The 19120-nt window shown below is 34.6% G+C and overlaps 4 protein-coding genes across 12 annotated transcripts in view; all 4 read right to left on the bottom strand.

Annotated features, from left to right (window-relative positions):
- The window catches only part of LOC100242251 (protein MRG1), a 35113-nt gene extending 32667 nt beyond the window's left edge, over positions 1–2446 (bottom strand). For 3 of the 9 annotated variants that reach the window (XM_010654465.3, XM_059738678.1, XM_019221058.2), the window contains exon 1: positions 2125–2444. In XM_010654465.3, the coding sequence (XP_010652767.1) occupies positions 2125–2271 (147 nt within the window). In that variant the 5' untranslated portion in view covers positions 2272–2444. Of the gene's footprint in view, positions 1–2124 lie in introns of all 9 variants that reach the window. The other 6 variants (XM_010654463.3, XM_010654464.3, XM_010654462.3 and 3 more) reach the window with 3 other exon arrangements.
- A 1770-nt stretch (positions 2447–4216) lies between these two features.
- LOC104879917 (PAMP-induced secreted peptide 2) lies at positions 4217–4979 on the bottom strand. Its single transcript, XM_010654461.3, has one exon. The coding sequence runs from the start codon at positions 4758–4760 to the stop codon at positions 4476–4478; it is 285 nt and encodes a 94-aa protein (XP_010652763.1). The 5' UTR covers positions 4761–4979; the 3' UTR covers positions 4217–4475.
- A 3157-nt stretch (positions 4980–8136) lies between these two features.
- LOC100245654 (F-box protein GID2) lies at positions 8137–9116 on the bottom strand. Its single transcript, XM_003632462.4, has one exon. The coding sequence runs from the start codon at positions 8913–8915 to the stop codon at positions 8361–8363; it is 555 nt and encodes a 184-aa protein (XP_003632510.1). The 5' UTR covers positions 8916–9116; the 3' UTR covers positions 8137–8360.
- Positions 9117–15691: 6575 nt separating this feature from the next.
- Positions 15692–18929, bottom strand: LOC100252567 (probable receptor-like protein kinase At2g23200). The gene has a single exon (XM_010654460.3). It carries the CDS (start codon positions 18357–18359, stop codon positions 15840–15842), a length of 2520 nt encoding a protein of 839 aa, XP_010652762.2. The 5' UTR covers positions 18360–18929; the 3' UTR covers positions 15692–15839.
- Between the last annotated feature and the right edge of the window lie 191 nt (positions 18930–19120).

Raw genomic sequence — 19120 nt, 5'->3', positions numbered from 1 at the left:
CTTGTCTCACTTTGATGCGGATTGTGTGCAGAGAAGGGAATGCTAGGATTTTTTGGGATACTTGGAAGAAGCATGAGATGATGTGAGACTTACTTCATTTCTTCACTTCTTTTTGGGCCTCTTGTACTAACGTTTTTAAAGTCATACCCTTAAATGTCATTCAACTTAGTTGGCATTCCATATGCACACCTTAGGCTTGGGCCTAGTCTGTGAGGATCCTACATGAGCTTTTGGAGACGTAATACTTTTAGTCTTTTTTATTCCTTTTGTACAAATCTCCTTATAAAGTGGAGGCTCTTTTTGGGTCTTTTGATCAGGTTTGTATATTATAGGGAGTATTTCTCATCCTTCTCATGATTTCCTTATAATAATTAATACATCTTCTGTTTCTAATAAAAAAAAAAAAAATCTAAAGGGAAACTTTGTATGATTCTTTAGGCTCATGATTGCAGGATTGTAGTTGAAATTAAACCCACTCCTGAGAAAATATTTGTTTATCATCCTATTCTACAAGATTATAGTCATTGACCATTTTCTTAAACTTTGTTTTGCCAATTGACAACATGATGGAGGTACTAAGAAATACTAAATATATCTTTATGGTGGGTTATGGGTAGGAGAGCAGGTCAACCATAGAGATGATGTACACCAATATTTGAAGGAATAGAAGAGTAAATGGACAGAAGGGGGTGGAGGAGGTTGGCAGTGACCTCAAGGGAGTTGTGACTTGTATTCTTTTTGTCTAGCTTCTTAGGCATTGTTTGTATACTTCATGTATACTTTTTCACCGCTTCTAGCCATTTCTAATACAAAGTCTTATTTACCTATCAAAGAAAAAGGGGGGGAGGGCGGGGGTGTGTGTGGTTGTGGCTTGTAGCTCATACAGGCAATCTCAAGGAGTGATTGGAAAACCTCAAAAGAACTCAGGAGCTATTCATGATAGAAAAAATTCCTTCTTCTAGACAAGTTTCCTGGGACCTTTATATAGGAGTTCAAGGGTACAGCTCAGTTCGTGAAAAGAGTTTCAGCCAATGGGGATCCTCCAAAGGTTTGCAAGTCAGAACTTCATCAATCCAAGATGAATTAATGGATTCCCCTCCCTCTCAATCTAGTTGAAAAAGGTCCAATACATGTCTGATCTATATTGTTCCCGCCTCTCAAACGAATTCCAACTATTTGATGATTAGTGACAACCAAGCCCCAGAACCAAGTTGCACCATTTGGGAATTGAAACAATCTCAGACAACACCCCCACCCCCAAGCCTTAATCGTGACTCAATTACGCAACAAAGCATCAAGGATAATTTGGAGTCTATCATATAGTCGGACAGGTTTAGTAGCCTCTCAATGATTTTATAATTAAAATTCAGAAAAAATTGCCAGTTTTGTTAATTATTTAAATTTTTTGTAGAAATACAAGTTTGGATTAGGTAATGCTGGAAGATCCGCCAATTTATTACATGAGTGCAAGTGCACTTGATAAAACGATTATTATGCCAAAGAAGAAAATAGTTTTATATAAATACAAGAGTTTCCGAGTTAAGTTGATACTTTTCTTATACTTGAAGTAGCACTGTATAGTACAAAAAACAGCTCTTTTCTAAAACACAAAACAAGGAATTCTTGTCATTGATTGAATTCCTTCACTTCAAAGATTTGGTTCCGAATAAAATTTAGAACTCTTATCTTTTACCATTTCTTTCCCTTTCTTTTATTTGTTCACTCTAGCAACCACCAAACAAATATAAGATAACCGCAGTGTTCATCTCCCAAAAGAATCTGATCTCAAAATAATGGCAACACTGAAAGTCTATCCGACGAAAACAATAAAATCTTAAGCACCATTTTGTCCTCTCTCATTCTGACCATAACCGACGAAAGTGCAGTATGAATTCAAAATTTCCAAGAATGTACAAACCCTAAGCCATGAAAATTTTATCTTAAAAATTAAAATCACAGATAAATAAAAAATTAACAATTAAAATCGAGAACAAGTAACGAAATAACCCTAATTTAGTTGGTGAGAGAACAGGCCGCAAAAAAAGGGGCAACAGACCGATAAAAAACAATGAAATAAAGAAAGAAGAAATCAAAAAGACGAGAAAAGAGGCAAAAGAAAGATACCTTCGCTTCGTAGATGCGGGGCCCGTGATAAGCGAGGACCTTCTCACCTTCAGAGAAGGTGCCGGAATTGGATGCCGGAAGGTCGCCGGTGGACGTGTCGGCGTCGGTGGTGGAGTCGTCCTTGACTCCGGTGTTGGAGCTTCCCATTTGCCGAAGCTCAGATCTCGTTTCTTGGAAACGTTGTTCCTCCCTGTTTCGCTTGGTTCTTTTTTTCGGCTGTCTCTGGCCGCGCTCTCTGAAAATCCCAACCCAACCCGCTCAACTTTCAAAAGATAGGTGTCAGGAGACTGAAGTGAACTCTCTTTTACACTGCAGGCGATTTGGACCGACAACGTTTAAGATACCATCATATTAAAAAATATATATATTTATTAAAATATAGTATTTTTAAAATTACTTCCAAATATATTTTCAATTTAAAGATCATTTAAAAGTTGTATTCCCAAAAAATAATTTTAATTTAAATATGAAAATTATCTTTTTAAAATATGACTTCAAAATTCAATTGAAGTCTTTTTAAAAAATAACTTTTAATTAGATTTTTTTTAAATTATTTCAAGAGTGTTATATTTTAATAAATTATTTTCTCAAAAATTGTGTGAATATTTTTTAACCTATGTTTGATTTTTGGAAAATTTTTAGAAAAATATAAGGGAAATAAAATAAATAAGAAAAATAAAATAAAAGAAAAAAACAAAAAAAAAGTAAAAAATATAAAATCAATAAATTATTTTTATATTATATTTCAAACTTATTTCACTCATTTTAATTTTCTATATAAATATTAAAGAAAATAATTTTTCTAAATCAAATTTTATATAAATAATACTTCTATATTTGATTTCAGGAAATGACTAAAAAAAGAAAAAATGATTATAAGAAACAATTTCTCATATTTGGTTTTTAATTAAGTTAAATAAAATTAAAGTAGTATATAAAAATAATTTATTAATTTTAAAAATATTTTTATTTTTATTCACTATTTTTTACCTTATATTTTTTTCTTTATTTCCCTCACTTCACACCTACCTAAAACCAAACATGGATTAAATAATTTAAAAATACATAAATTTATAACTAATTTTAATTAATTTTTTTTTTTTCTCAAACCAACTAAATATGAGAAAATAATATTTATTATTATTTTATTTTATTTCCTTTGTCTTTTTTTTTCCTTTTGCAACTAAATATAAGAATACTTTTATTCACCTTTTTTTTCTTTACATTTTTCCTAGAACTTTCCAAAATGTAAAATAAGCTTATAAATGCCTAAATAATCTATTTGACATATTATAAAAATTTTATATGAATTAACACATGAAGACTTTTGCAAATAAATGTTTGAATGTTTCTATTTTTTTTCTTAAGAGATTTTTTTTTTTTTGGTAATCTGGAAACATTGTAGCCCATACCTTCACTTTTTCTTTCTTTGTCCTCCATCAAACAATGCAATTTTTCCTAATTTCCTAGGGTTGAATGATTCCAAGGATTTAGCCTTCTTAGAATTTGTTTATTGTTATCAAAAAAAAAAATTAACTTGATAATTTGTCATTATTTGATTAAAATTCCTTGTTATATTTGGCTTTCGAAAAATTTAAAAGGAAAATAGAATGAAAAAAATGGAAAAGAAAAGTAAAAGGAAAAAAATAGTGAAGAAAAATAAAAAATAAATTTAAATTTAATAAATTAATTTTATAGGTTACTTTAAATTCATTTTAATTATTTTACATAAAAAATTTAATTTAAAAATGCAGAAGTTTTGAGTGTAAACTCATTTCACTTGAAACTTTTTATATAAAGTTTAAATATATAAATTTTAATTTATATTTTATTTTTTTATATTTTTTTAGGATAAAACTAAATAAAAGAAAATCATTTTTCTTAGTATTTGTTTTTCTTTTTTTTTTTTAATATTTTCCGGAATCCAATATAATTGAAAAATCTAGAGAAAACTTGAAGGCAAAAAAAAAAAGAAAAAACAACAAAGGATGATAAAAATAGATTCATCCTATGCTTGGATTTTATAAAAAAAATTGAGATAAACTGTGAGAAGATATAGAAGAAAAATTAATTGAAAGAAAAAACAATAATGAATAATAAATAATAAATTATTAACTTATTTTATTGAATAATCATATGAAATAATGAAAGTTCTATTACATTTCCTTTTGTAACACCAAGGGAAATCAATGAAAAGAACAAAAAATTACGAACTGAAAAAGTAAATACCAATCATAACCCAAGTACTGAACCCCACCCACATGCACAATCTCAGAATAAATAAATGAACCCCAACAAAAGAATCCATGTCAGGGCTGCTAATCAAGTATATATAGCAGTATAGATAGATCTCAGTGGGGCATGCCGTCGACATACTTGTGTCCCTCACCAGGGCTGGGACCCGAGTCCTTGATTCCTCCAAGTGTTCCAGCGTTGGTGAATTTGTGTCCATTACCAGGGCTTGGTCCTGATTGCTTGATGGCTCCAAGAGACAACCCATCAAAGAATCCCCTCATCTCCTCACCATCAGGGCCTCGCGGCTTCTTCAACACATTAAAGGGGCGGCCATGGATGGCAATGGAGTTCAACACCAGAACAAGGAAGAGGAAGCTCACAAATTTGAGTGCTCTAGCCATATCTACCTGATATTGGTATGTATCTGCAGAGAATTAGAGAATGTATTGTTTGATGGATATGCAAAAGGGTGAAGTGGGTGTCCAATTTATATAGAGTTTTGTTTTGACTGCCATTCAAAGGAGCGTGAGGATAATAGCAATGGCCTAATGTGCAGGAACCTACAAGGGAGTTTCTTCACTTCTGGAAAGGTAGGCACGAGCAAAGAAAATAAAGGGAAGGAGCTGGCGAGTCTAAGTTGAAAGGTGTGGAAAACGAAGTAGAAATGGAAAAAACTAGTATCGATTCATGGATTCTACCCGGCTGCTTGAATCATGGGTCGAAAATTCCTTTTGCAATCTAGGCTACAAAGGTCGACCATACACAAGGTTTGAATTCAACCATCAACTATGAAGGCGACTCATGTTGATGGTGTCTTGACCAGCGGGGTGCCTAAACTCAAGGCTCGTTTATTTAGAAAAATAAACGAGAGTTACTCCTTACGCAAGCGACTCTTCTTAGTGACTAATTTTTTAATTTTTTTTCTCTTCAAAACTATGACTCGCTTTAGTATAACATGAATGGCATGGTTGTCTAGAAGTTTAAAAACTGTGAAGGCTAAAATTACATTGTGGATTCTGTCATGCATTATTTATTTATTTATTTTAATTAAAACTATTAATTTATTTAGTTTTTATATTATTATTTTTAAATAAAATTCAAATCACTCTCATATGATTTCTCGTGATTTTAAATGATTTACAAAAAGTTGAATTATTCGAATCATTCCATCACGGGGTGTGTTTTCGATTAAATTAAATTTTTTGATTCAAATGTTGTAATTTTATTTAACATTTCCTATTTTTTAATTAACGAAACTCAATCAACAATTATTAAATCTAGAGACATGTTCTCATCACCAATCAAGGTTTCCACCAAGGTTTTCAAATCAAATAAATTTGAGATATGTAGATCAATTAAATGTTTTATTGGACAATAAGAACACACCCAATGTTTTTCCATATCATGTTTATTTGACTTTGGTGGAGTAACACAACTTTCTTATTAGGAGAATTTAAGAAAAATGCCTACAATTACCATGATCATGGGAACTATGTCTATCATGGCACCGAATCCTTCTTTGCATCCATGTTCATAGTCATGTCTTGAATATGAAATGAAATGACATTTTCTTAAGGAAATGACATAAAACCAATTAGATTAGAGTTATATTTTTCATTAGATACTCGTTGTTTTCATGAATATAATATCAATTCATAATATTTTGTAAATATACATTTTTTGATATCATTGCTACAAGCCTACAAGTACATTCAATGCATAGAAAAATATATATGTTTTTTTAGTAATTTTTTTTTCTTTTGCATAGTTTAAATTGAGAATTAATTTTGAATAATGTAGAATTATAGGGTCTGTTCATTAATTGTTTTATAAGACAATTTAAATTATTCACAAAAGGAAAAAAAACACATTTGACGATAAAAAAAAAAAATAGAAAACTATTTTCTTTTTTTAAAAACAACAAATATAGTGTTTTTAGATAACATTTTTTAAATTGTTTTTAAATTTTTTTACTTGCTTTTTTTTATGATTATTTAAAAAAATAAAGATACAGATATGAAAAATGATTAAAAGTAAAGTACTATATATAAAAGTTTTTTTATAAATAAAAAAAAAAGTTAAAAACATTTTAAGTTCTCAAATAGACATTTATTTTAAAAAATATTTTAAAACAATTCTTAAAAATTATTTTTTCATACTTATTTTTAAAAATGGTTACTCTTGTAACTTTAGGTATATCTAGTCATAATGAACCTCGAGAATAATCATAGACTTTTAATGATCATATTATTTATTAACATTTGTTCAGTGGTGGATATAACTCTTTAAAGTAAGTCATCCATTTTTTAAACCTTTATAAAAATGATGGTGGAGGAAAATTAAGACCTTGGTGAGATCCTACAAAGATGCCTCATTGCAAATTGTTGTTTGAAGATTCATGACATCAATAAGGGTTTGGGTATTAAGCATCCATGATAGATAGTTGTTACCAAAAATGTCAAAAGTAATCAATTTAAGTATATTAGGGATTCAATATCGCATGAAACCGATGCTATATAAATAATTTACTAAAAAACATATAAATTCAAAAAAATTGCTACAACCCCATAAATCATAATTAAATATAAATATGTAGATACTGATAAATAAAAATAGTGAAATAATTTGTATAACTTCTAATTATTTTACAAATATAGAGATTATTTTATTATTTTAACCAATTAATTATTTTGAATATGACAAAATATCAATAAATATTATTCATATAGTTTTAAGTTACGAGAGATAATAGAGATAGTTGTTACATAGTTTTATGAGATGTTTGGTAAAACTTAATATTTATTACTTAGGACTTAAGTTGATTTTAAGTTAAATTATACTTCAATTGTTTACTTAAAATTTATTACTTTAAATATTAAGATTATTTTTCAAGTTTATTATACATAATCAAATTGACATATTTATCATCATAAATTATAATTAGAGTAAAGAATATTAAGTAACAATGAAGATTATGAAACAATAAAAGAGATTGTAAAGGTAATTAGAGCAAATGATGACATACAAGTAAAACGAAGATGTGGACTTAAGAATAAATTAATTATTTTTACTTATTACTTGAAGTTGTTTTTTACTTTAAGTCATACTATTAAGTTGTTTTACCAAATATACTTAATTTACTTAACAATTTAATTTAAGTTTATTAGATTGGTTTACCAAACACCCACTTAGACTATGAAAAAATACAATATTTTTACCTAATTTTGGACAGTTAAAAAATATGAATTTACAAACTTAAAAAGCTTATAAAATACTTCTATAATTACAAAATAATTTTAAATATAAAATAATTGATCATCTCAATGGTATGACGTGAAGGAATGGAAATGAAGAATTAAATACAGACTCTTAAATAAAGAGAGTGGAAGAATTGGTGGTCATCCACCTCCACCAAACCAATCCATTTTAATACATTTATAACAAATCTCTTCATTTTGGACCCCATGATCTCAAACTTGGGCTTAATAATATCCGGCCAGGCCAAGTCCTTAACCCAAAGATTAGCCCAGTCCATCACCATATCCACCACCTGTAAATAATCTAGAGGTGCTGAAGTCTGATCCTGCAGCAGAATCTATTCTCTTTAATTTTTTCATAAAGAATCAGATGCCTTTATATTAAGCAAATTTAAAATTATAAATTTTTTAATAAGAGCAATGGTATATAGATAGAATAATTTTGATTAATTTTAATTTTCTAAGGTATTATTAAAGCTACAGGATAGAAAAGGAAAATAAAAAAACTGTACAAAAGCAATTCTAAGTGTAGTGGATGGCAAATATTGAAGAACAAACACAACAATTTTTACAACGTTTGAAGGATAATAACGATTAACAACCTCATACTTGTAATTTACAAAATCCATACAATACCAGAATATGCTCAAAGGCTGTTCTCCCGAGAAACAAACAGAAAAGATAAAAGAAAAGGGAGGAATTTCGTGGAATATGAGGAGTGGGGGAGATTATAGAGTTGCAAATTTAACTGCCTTTGCTTTTGGAACTCATTTTCTCGTAGAAGCGAATGGAGAGAAGAGACAAGGAAAGATGAACCTCGTCCTTTCCCCAGCGAGTAGGCGCCTTCTTTGACGGGACCACCGGAGGAGAAAATGGGGAGGACTGAGGAGAGTGAGACGACGTTGTGTAAGGGGAGGGGGAGGAGGAGGAGGAAGGGGGGGATTTCAGGAGGGGCCAGAGACAGAGCGCGTGGAGGCGACGGAAGCCTCCGAGAGCGAGGACCACGGAGCGTAGCTGCTGAGTCCCGCACCCGACGTTGGCCCAATGGCGCGTGCAGATCATCTCCCAGAGCCTCTCGTCGTGCGCCGTCCTCTTCCACTGCCTGCTAACGCACGCCGCTGTCGCTAGCGTCCGCGCGTCCACGTGCTTCAGCACCTCGAACAGCAAATCTTCGTCTAGGTTCACAAACGCCGTCTCCGCCATCATCTCCCCATCCTCTTCTCCCCCTTCAACCTGCCTCCTCTGCCTCTTCCCGACTCCTCCCGCCGGAGTTTCCCCGCAGTCCAGTCCTCGCCTCATCTCTCGATCACACTTCACAGCCTCCCCCTCTCCTTATTGCTCTGTCTGCGAATTGCCAATGAAGATGGAGAATGGGTGGAGAAGTTGAGAGGCACGAAATGACCACCATACCCTTCTCGTCTTAACTTGCGGTTTATTCCCCTCACATAACGACAAACGCAAAGTGAAAAGCAAAATTTCACGCATTCTCTTACTTTTTCATAAAATGACAACTTTATATTATTTATTTAATTTATATCTTCCCAATTACACCTGATATTTTCTCCTTGCATTTCTCAAGCATAAGATACTGCAAAGACAAAAAAAATAATAAAAAAAAAAAGAAAAAAAACAAAAGGTGGTGGTGCACTCATAGCATCCCCTGCATAGTCCCCACCCACTTCCAAGGCATATTAGTCCACGTTTTACCCAATTCTGTCAATACTTCCATATAATCCCATACAAATGACAAAATTTCCATGACTTTTCCTCTAATCTTTTTTCCCGGAATTTGGACTTATATAAATGGCTATATGTCAAATTTTCTGGATCATTCTTTCGATAAGTTAAATCATTGAAATAAGATTTTTTTTTGCATTTCTGGTTTTGAATTAAATTAAATTTATAGATTTGAATGATTATATACTTGATTTGTGTTGGTTATATTTGTCTCCTTATTTATTGATATGTCTAAATGATGATAATCTTGTAATTTTATTAATTTAATATCTGTAGTTGTCAAAGTTTGTTTGTTTCTACATATGTAGAGTTAGTGGTTACGTGTTCTTGTAGTTATAAAAAATTATTATTATGTGTGGTACTATTTTAAGTAATTATAATAAAATATTTTCAGATCATTAAATTGACAAAAATAGTAATTTGCTACATTAAAAAAATTAATAATTTAATTTGATTGTTTGCTGATTTCTTATTTATTTTTTTCAAAAGTTCATGTGAGTCAATTATTGCACAACGTGGATCCATCCTTTGATAGGTAAGCTTTATTGTGAGATAAACCAATTGCAAGCTATATATGTTTTGGATTTAGTGCCACATGTGCAAAACAACTTTCCACTGATATGATATCTAGCGCATATTGTTTTTAATTTTCAATGCGTGACAGACTTATGTTTTTTATTTTATTATTATTATTATTTATTTATTTTTGGCATTTCTCTTAGGCTATGTTGGTATGTTATTCCCATATGAATGCTCATCTCCAAGTAAATTCCCACAAGTCATTGGCATGCCTATGAAACATTGATGCCAAGGAGGTCCAATCTATCTTTTGACAAATGTGACATTATATTCTCATAAGAGGATGACTATTTTATTTCTATTGCAAGGAGTGCATTTTCTTTTATTAAAAGGGTATATTTTTCTTTTATAATAATTATCATGGGTTAATATCTTTAGCACCTTACACGTGTTATGTTGTATTTGATACAACACTCTAATACTAAATATGTTTGCTTGAATTGGGAGTAAGACACGGAAAAGTCTTGATTGAGCTGTTAGAATTAAAAATCTGTTCATACATGAATGACGTATATCAAATCTATTTTGATTTAAATGGAGAAAAATATATTATTATATTTGTGTAACATGGGTCATCTCCGAAAACTTTAATATCATTTTTAAATATTTAATATAAAAAAAATTAAATTTCCCATTGAATAAAACAAAATAGAAATTTCAACTCTTTTTCTTTTGCTCAATTTTACAACTACTATCTTCAACCTTTAAAACCGAGGCTTTGGTTTATGGTAAATTTTAAATAGTAGAGTGGAAATTTTCATCCAAATTCATCATCAATCCTAGTCGAGATGTTAGTGGGCATTGTCGAAGAGAATATGCATCCAATTTGTAGGGCATTTGCTGAAACATCAATCTTTAAGAATGTCTACATTCAAGTCTTTATGGGAACAGCAAATACAAAGAACAGGGCAGTCATTGCATGAAAGTGATCTTATAAAAGGTCCACCAACAAAGAGAAAGGTTTGGAATCTCAAAGACAAACATGCAAATCCAATCTTTCTTTTACTACCTTTATAACAAAGTTAAGTGACTTAACATTTGGGAAGAAGACATGACCAAAAAGGATTCTGCTTTTTGTGGCGTCTACCATAAAAATCAATGTATGCCAGAATTATTGACTTTAGCGTCAAGATTTAGCCTCAACATGCTTTTAAGATTTTCGTTTTCTATCATACTCTATAGGAAATATTAAGTATTTTGTGAATGTTTTGGAAAATAGATATTCACAGTTGAATTTGCCTGGAGATCAAATTTGGGTATTTTGGGAGCAATTGTTCATGGGGGTGAACAAAAGGAAAAAAGCTTGAAAAATGTGATCCTCTCAGGAAAATTTTGTCATTTTTAATGTCAATGGGTTAAGTTCAAAGTGGGTCACCCCATTGTTTGGAAACCCAAAAATGGATTCTGATAGCATGGAGCCTGGAGATAGGGACATGGAGGTACTTAGATAATAGGGGCCGATCAAGATGGGATGGCTCATCCCATCTGGGCCCAACCCGCATAATATGGGCCTTTCAGTACTCTTATCAGTGTCCTCTTGTGGGTACTAAAAGGCCCAACACAGGCCATCTGGCTCCAATGGAAAGAGCCGACAAGGAAGGCCGAAGTCATATGGGTCCCAACTAGGTTCCTGGTCCATAACATTTGGCCCGTTGATTTTGGCAGCGTCAAAAAAATACAGTGTCGACCATTGACTTGTCTTTCCTCGAAACGTGATTTCATTCCTCAGACTCTCAGCACCCACTCAAAGAATAACGTGCCTCAACGAGTCCACAGAGTAAAGGCCCCTGTCACACAACACAAGCCACGAGCTTGTTTTGTCTTCTTTCTCTCAAGTCCATTTCGGCTTTTGTTTTTCTTGACCACAGGCCCTTGCAAATGGTCAACTTTCTTCCCTTCTATCCAAACCTCCTAATGAAATAATCATAAAAAATATAATTGTTACACCTCCAACTTCACATCAATTTACATTAATTTCATTTGAGGTTTATTATATGAACTTACATTAATTTCAAGATAATGAAATGTAATGGGAATATCAAAATTTCGAACTTAAACTAAATGTTAAAATAAAAATATAATATTTATTTAATTTCCAGAATTTATTTTTGAAAAATTTATGAGTTTTATTGAGTTGAAAATAGAAATATGATACAAGGATGAAGGCCACAAGGAGTAGAGGCATATTAATGGAGCCGTGTTTCAGTCCATGTGGTGTGTTCCCGTGCAATGGCGCAGCTTGGACTGTAGAGGAGTTGAAATCGTTCCAACATTTACTTGGAAGCTAGGGCAGGGCCATGCCTGCTGTGCTGTTGACCAACCACAGCCACCCACGTAATCTCGTTTCACGAGCCTCCTCCACCCGCGAGCAACACGGCCCCTCACTGGCGATTTTATTGAATGACTTCTCTCGTATGTACGGGTGGTGTGTTGGCCTAAGCCTAGGCTCACGTGCCACGGGCCGATTGAAATTCTTCGGCCTGTCATCAACAGATTCCTCCTCCTAAAATCAAAGATCTCTCCTTGACCCAATCCCTTTCTGTTTGTATGTGTTGTCATATTGGGAACATCATGCTTTCGTGCCTATCACCTCATTTGATTTGATTTTACTCTCTTGTTTTTAAGCATGACGAAAGTACCAAACTTCACATGACTTGTAGATGAATGTTACTAGAGGATTTCCTCTTGTGAATTCCAGTAATATCAAAGAATCGGGCGACTCGGTTGAGTTGTGTTCGTCCCAGCCGAGTCCTTTGTGATACCAATATTCAAGATTGATTCAAGGATAGTCTTCATCGAGGCTTGCAGAGAACAAGAAATGAGAGCAAGAACAAATGATTAATGGGGTAATGGGTTGTTATGTTTTCGCGATGGGTATTTGGGTATTTATATAAATATGAATTAATTTAATTATATTTTAGATAGAAAACTTATAACTTTTTAAATACAATCATATAAGGTGTATAACCCTTTGAATCATGGTAATATCTGATACCCCGAGGCCACCTCATAGCCGATTTCATTTCAAAATGTGTGTTTGAACTTTGGACCGACATTCCCAATGGGGTTGCGTAAACGAGTTACAGACCATTGAAATTTTGAAAAGTGGAATCCAATATGTGAAGCACTGGTTAAAAGACGAGGGAAAAAGGGGAAAGCTTAAATCTGAATTTAACTTGCACGGACCACACCCAAACTTAGAAACACACACCACGTGCAACCAAAAATTTTGCGGCAAACTCCGAAACACGAGGCAATCAACTGGTGGGTGAGGTCAAAGATACAGGAACTTGTCTCGAATGTGAAGGCTACTGAGATTGATTTCCGATCCCAGATCCTTACATTGATCCCAAAAGTCAGTCAAATATCTCCTCTGTAGGTGTCCTACTCCCTCAAAAATTCCTCACCGTTCTTTGCGGCCACCACCCAAGCCGACCCTTTCTATATAAGGCCGCTGCCTTAGGTCAGGGAGATGCTCCACGGTCGACATTCCTTGGTGTGAAGAATATTTGAAGGTATTTTGGAGATGGGGTTCATGAAAAACGCCTCTGCAACATCAAGTATGAGTCCACGCTTCTGTGTGCTGACAATGGTTGTGGTGATGCTGGTGCTTACACGGCCAAGTTTGGTTCATTCTAGAGCGCTTCTGCTGGGGGCCAAGAGCGAGATTGGAAGGTTAACGATTGAATCTGTAGACCGAGCTTCGTTCTCCAAAACCTCTGCTGACTCAAGCCGCAGGACTATTGTGAGGGACAAAGTGTTTCAGTTGGCTTCAGGGCCTAGCGGAAAGGGCACTGGCCATTAGCTACTCGATATTCTCTACCAGTGCCACTTGTTTTTGGTCGTTATTGATTCATACACATGTACAATTCTCATATAGTAGCATCTGTTGACGAGGCTCCATATTAGAAGATCATCCATTTTGTCCATTGATATTGCTTAAACACAATGCAAAGGAATATGTTCTTAGGAATCATAAAAGCTAGCTAGTCAAAGAACTATTTTTCCTAGGACTGACAAACCATGCGGTCACAAATGATAATGATACGTCTTTCAAAGTAGTTCTCCAAATTGTACGTTTTCCTAATGGAGTTAATCATATTATACATAACCTTCAGAAAAATTGAGGATATTGACTCATTCATTTTCTAAAAAAACGACCAGTACAACAGATGAGGTATTTCTGAATTAAGGGTCGCGTTTGCAGTCACAGCTTGAAGGCAGAAGGCAACTGCCATGCAGTTAACATGGGTTGAGTACGTAGAACTTGAAGCCCTTCACAAACCTTAGCCCAATACGTACTGTTGTGCCCAAGGAAGCTATACTCTAAATAACGTTAGTTTAAGATTACAAAAATAAAATAATTCAAGATAAAAACCATATACGACTATTAGATTCCCAAAATATCTCATCTCCTCATTTCTTATATCTACATCCTGAATTAAGAGCCCATCGATAAAGCTTATTTTACAAATCTATTTTTATTTTATAACTTTTTCCGTCACATGATTTATAATATTTAAAAAGATATTCCTAATAACTTTTTATTCTATTTTATAATGAAATATAATATTATAATAATACATTACCTTAAGAATTATTCTTTATAAAAGGAAATCTTTCCTTATTAGTAATTTGGAATACTTTTCAACGTCTTCCCTAGGTGTTGTTGGGCTTGGAAAAAACCATGCCAGATAACTCCATTCCCTACCATGGCCTAGTACTCGGTGGTCTTGGTCCATTACTTTATTCACACAATTCTAACCTAACAAGTCATGGGAATCTCATTGTTTGACCACTTGTTATTTGATTCTAATCGAAATTTGAAAAAGCGTGGCGTGAGTTGCCTGATGAAGAAGACTAAACAAATTAATTAAGTCGATCTTTATACACAGAAATATAAAGACTCTTTTTGTTCACACTCGCATGTAATGGGACCCCAAAGAAAGGTTGTGCAAGTTGAATATCAATATTTGTAAATAAAGGAGTTAGGTGTCTATGAAAATTTCTTTCAACATGATGAGACGCCCGTGACAATTTTATCTGATTCCCACATGATATAAAATATGAAACATCTATATCATATACCTGTCATCTCTATTCTACAATATTGAAACAAGAAGGAAGAACTTCTCATTCCAACCATTGGAGGTGGAACAGGTCAATGAAAATGGACCCCAAAGACCGATTCAATCTCTTTTTTTATATATTGCGTCCGTGACATACCACCCAACCCCAAAAGAAATGCAATCAAGTTTGACAAACACTCTTGAACACTGTCACGAGTGCCTGCATACATATACAAATCTTGGATACTGGTAATAGAATAGAGGATGCTGAAAATGTCTTTTGACATGGATGTGAGATGGAGGCTCATAAATATGAAACATCCTAAAGCCTCTGGGGTCTAGAGAACATGCAGTTGCAGCAAAAAGACATGGTTGGTGTCCATATAAATGCACTTCACCAGTCTACAAAACATTAATGAAGATGTTATCCATCCCATCATCCACAGTTCAACAAATTTCTGATATGAGAAGTTTTAGAGTTTGGTGGAAGTCTACCACAAGGAGATTGCAAAAATGAGCATCAGGGTTTGCTTGGAAACGTAATAGACTTGCTGCAGTTACCAGAGTCTGGTAATTAGAATGAAGTAAGTACCTGAAATTGAGCTTGATTGGGCGGGTCAGTGGAATTCTCTGGCCAACATTGCTTGTGAAAGTTTGGGGCAGTGTGAGGGTGATTGGTGAACAAAAGTATGCCAGGAAAATAGAAGTACAAAGATTATAGAATCCAGACTTAAAATACAGCTCTACAATTCTCAACTCTTCCAATTATAATTTATAACACAGGAAATATAGGTAATTAACGAAGATTCTCCACAACCTTGCTTCACAAGCACTGAAATTATCTGCCATCATCAATCCTCAACTGGGAGAAAACTTCGCTTTCTGTTGTCTCTGAACCATCGTTCCTCCTTGCGGGCACATGAGTGCCGTCAATGGATAAGCTATATGAAGGATAACGCTGAACATTAGGCAATGGAAACGTGGAAGCAGCGTCATTTGTGCTGTCATCTAAAGGCTCCCTCTGCATTGCAGTTTGTTGAAGCTGAAAAGCATACTCCAAGTCCCACACCACATCCCCCATTGTAGGCCTATCAGCGCCATCTTCCTGCAAACATTTCTCTGCCGTTTCACCAAATTTTCTTAGTGAATTGAGATTAACTTTACCCACGAGCAAAGGATCAATAACATGTTCAAGAAATCCTTCCTTCTGCCTAACCATCACCCATTCAGCTAGGTTCACTTGCTCCCTTGGAAGTAAGGGATTGATAGCTGGTCTGGCACATAGCACCTCCAGAAGAACCACACCAAAAGAGTAAACATCAGATTTTTCTGTCAATTTTTGGGTCCTGAAATACTCTGGATCAAGATATCCAATGGTGCCTTTTACAGCTGTGCTAACATGGGTTTGATGGAGAAGACCTGATCTTGAAAGCCCGAAATCAGCAACTTTAGCAACAAAATTTTCATCAAGCAAGATGTTTGTGGACTTAACATCACGGTGAATGATTCCCCCTTCTGAACCTGTGTGGAGGTAGTGAAGTCCCCTTGCCGCACCAATGCAAATTTCCAGCCTTTGCTTCCAAGACAAACACGGAAAATCTGAATCATAAAGATGATTTCTCAATGTCCCATTCTGCATAAATTCATAAACCAGAATCATTTCATTCCTTTCGTCACAATATCCAATCAGGGAAACCAGGTGGCGATGGCGAATTTTGGATAACACCAATATCTCAGTCTGGAATTCAGGCAGGCCTTGGCCATGTCCTGGCTGACTTCTCTTCACTGCCACTTTCATGCCATTCCTGAGAGTTCCTTGGTACACTTTGCCAAATCCACCCTTACCAACCAGCAACTTGCTGCTGAAGTTGTTTGTTGCAGATTGAATTTCAGCCAAAGGTATTTTTAATCCCAGATTTAAATGAGGAACAGGGGAGCCATGGATGGTTGCCTCATATACCCTGCTGTGGGAACTCAATCCCCCATCAACAGTAACTGGCAACCAGTGTGAAGCTTCAGCAGGCTTTTCCTTCCTGCATTTTGATCGCAACAAGAGCACAACTATCACAATGCAGACGAGAGCCAAACCTCCGACAACTAAACCAACTAGGAGAGGAGTAGTTTTCTTCTTAGACTCATTTTCCATAGAAACCCAACCCAATTCCTCCATGATTTCCATAATCTCCAGGCCATTGAGGAAGGAATTGTTAACTGGAGAATCAATCTGAGGCCCTATACTGACATTGAGAAATCCAGAATCATCTGAAACAACTAAAAGATCAAGGAAAAAAGGAGCTCCCAAGGGGATATTGTCTATTTTCCGACTGAAGAAGCTATAAATATAGAGATTGAGCCATGGATTAAATGACCCAGAGTTGCTAATAAAGTCGCAGAAGTGAACCCGAAGAAGGTGCCTAGCATTCTTGGACACATCAAAACCCCAACTGATGTTGAAAAATTGCAACGGATCACTGTCACTTTTATTCATTTCTTTGGCACTCATATAAACAAGAGGTGGGGCAATATAACGAGTACTGTCGTTATAACCACTCAAGATTCGCTGGTAGCTAGTCTCTGTAGAGGCAGATCGATTTCTTGCAGCGCTCTTATTAAAAAGATAAGGGTCATCTGGAACCCATTTTCTCCATAGAGTATCAGAATCGGGTTCGATATCACTGCCCCCAACATTGATCCTGTGAACTTTTTGCAGAACTCGAGAGGATATACCCTTGTAGCTACTATTGTTACTTCCTGCTGGAGTAACTAGTAGAGCAGAATCAGGTATGAAGCTATCAGGAGCAATAAAGACTTCTATAGCATTTACATATGCGAAGGACGACTGTTGAGACGGTTCAAATTTCACCATGAATTTGCTGATATTAATGGTGAGTAAGAATTCCTTTATGAGAGGAAGATTGCTGGTGTCTTGCACAGTGAAATTATGAAGCAACAGGGGTAACCCAGAAACCGAAACATCGAAAAGAGCAGTGAAGAGATCGGTTGGGGAGGAAAAGGGGAAGAAATGGAGGCGTACCAAGTAAATGCCGATTTGGTCGATGTCAAACTCATATGAGGATGGGCTTCTGAAAAGTCTCGCTGTTCGATAGAGTTGAGATGTAGCCGGAGAAGGGCTGCTGTCTTCAACAGCCTCCTGCTTGGGAGATAAGGTGAAGGAGTCAGAACTCTCGTCCCCGACGAAGGTCCTCTTGGTATTGCTGATAGTGGAGCTTGATCCACAGTTGATAAAGTATTTACTTGGAGGAGTGTAATCCGAAGAAAGACATTGAAGGGATAAGAGAAGGAGGAGGAGAAGATGTAACAGCTGAACAAAGATTTCATGTGCGTGAAACTTCTCCATGATCAGACTGAGAAAGTATCCAATTTCTGCTTATTTTTCACTTTAAATCTAATTCTCACCATTCATTATCCAGCCAGAAGAGGAGGACAAGTAATTGACTTTGGCGTTGAAACATCTGGCCTTGCATATTGGGGTTTTAATAACGGGTGGTTGGGAGGCTCTGGTAGATTCATCTCCATTGCAGCGAAGTAAATCTGTTTTTTTTTTTTTTTTTTGGCAGAAACGGACAACAGAAGCATTTTAGGGAGACTCAGTCAGGAGCTGCTGGCCAAGCAAATAAGATCAGATATACAAGGAAGTGTAGAAAGCTTGAGTCTGGAAAGCTTTGAAACTGTCCCAAAACTTTGGCCATTTTTAAGAGCAAAAACGTTAATTTGATGTAGCTTGAATGAATTCGGGTAATAATAAAGAGAGTAATAAACAAGAGAAACAGGACCTTGGAAGGAATTTACGGCATTTCCTCATTGTTAATCTGAAAAAAAAAAAATTGGATTAAGCTGGCATAAACTCATCAAAAAAAGCATAAAAGCCCTTTTAAAATTTGAGATAGTGAAAAATTTTAAAACAGAAAATATGAGAAAATAAAAGCAGTAGTAGTGCTTATGTGGAGTAACAAGTAACAACTACGATAATTCATGAAAGTGTTGTACAAGTTTAGAACTGTCCAAAAGATTCTAATGTCGTGTTCCTTTTGGTAGAGAATAGTCGCTAAAGAACACATTACCGCAATTATTCTTCACTGATGTCATTTTCCGAACTTG

Source organism: Vitis vinifera, chromosome 7 (assembly GCF_030704535.1).
Source record: "Vitis vinifera cultivar Pinot Noir 40024 chromosome 7, ASM3070453v1".
NCBI classification, from domain to species: domain Eukaryota; kingdom Viridiplantae; phylum Streptophyta; class Magnoliopsida; order Vitales; family Vitaceae; genus Vitis; species Vitis vinifera.
Note: the sequence above shows the minus strand (reverse complement) of the source record. Positions and strands in the feature narration are given on the sequence as shown.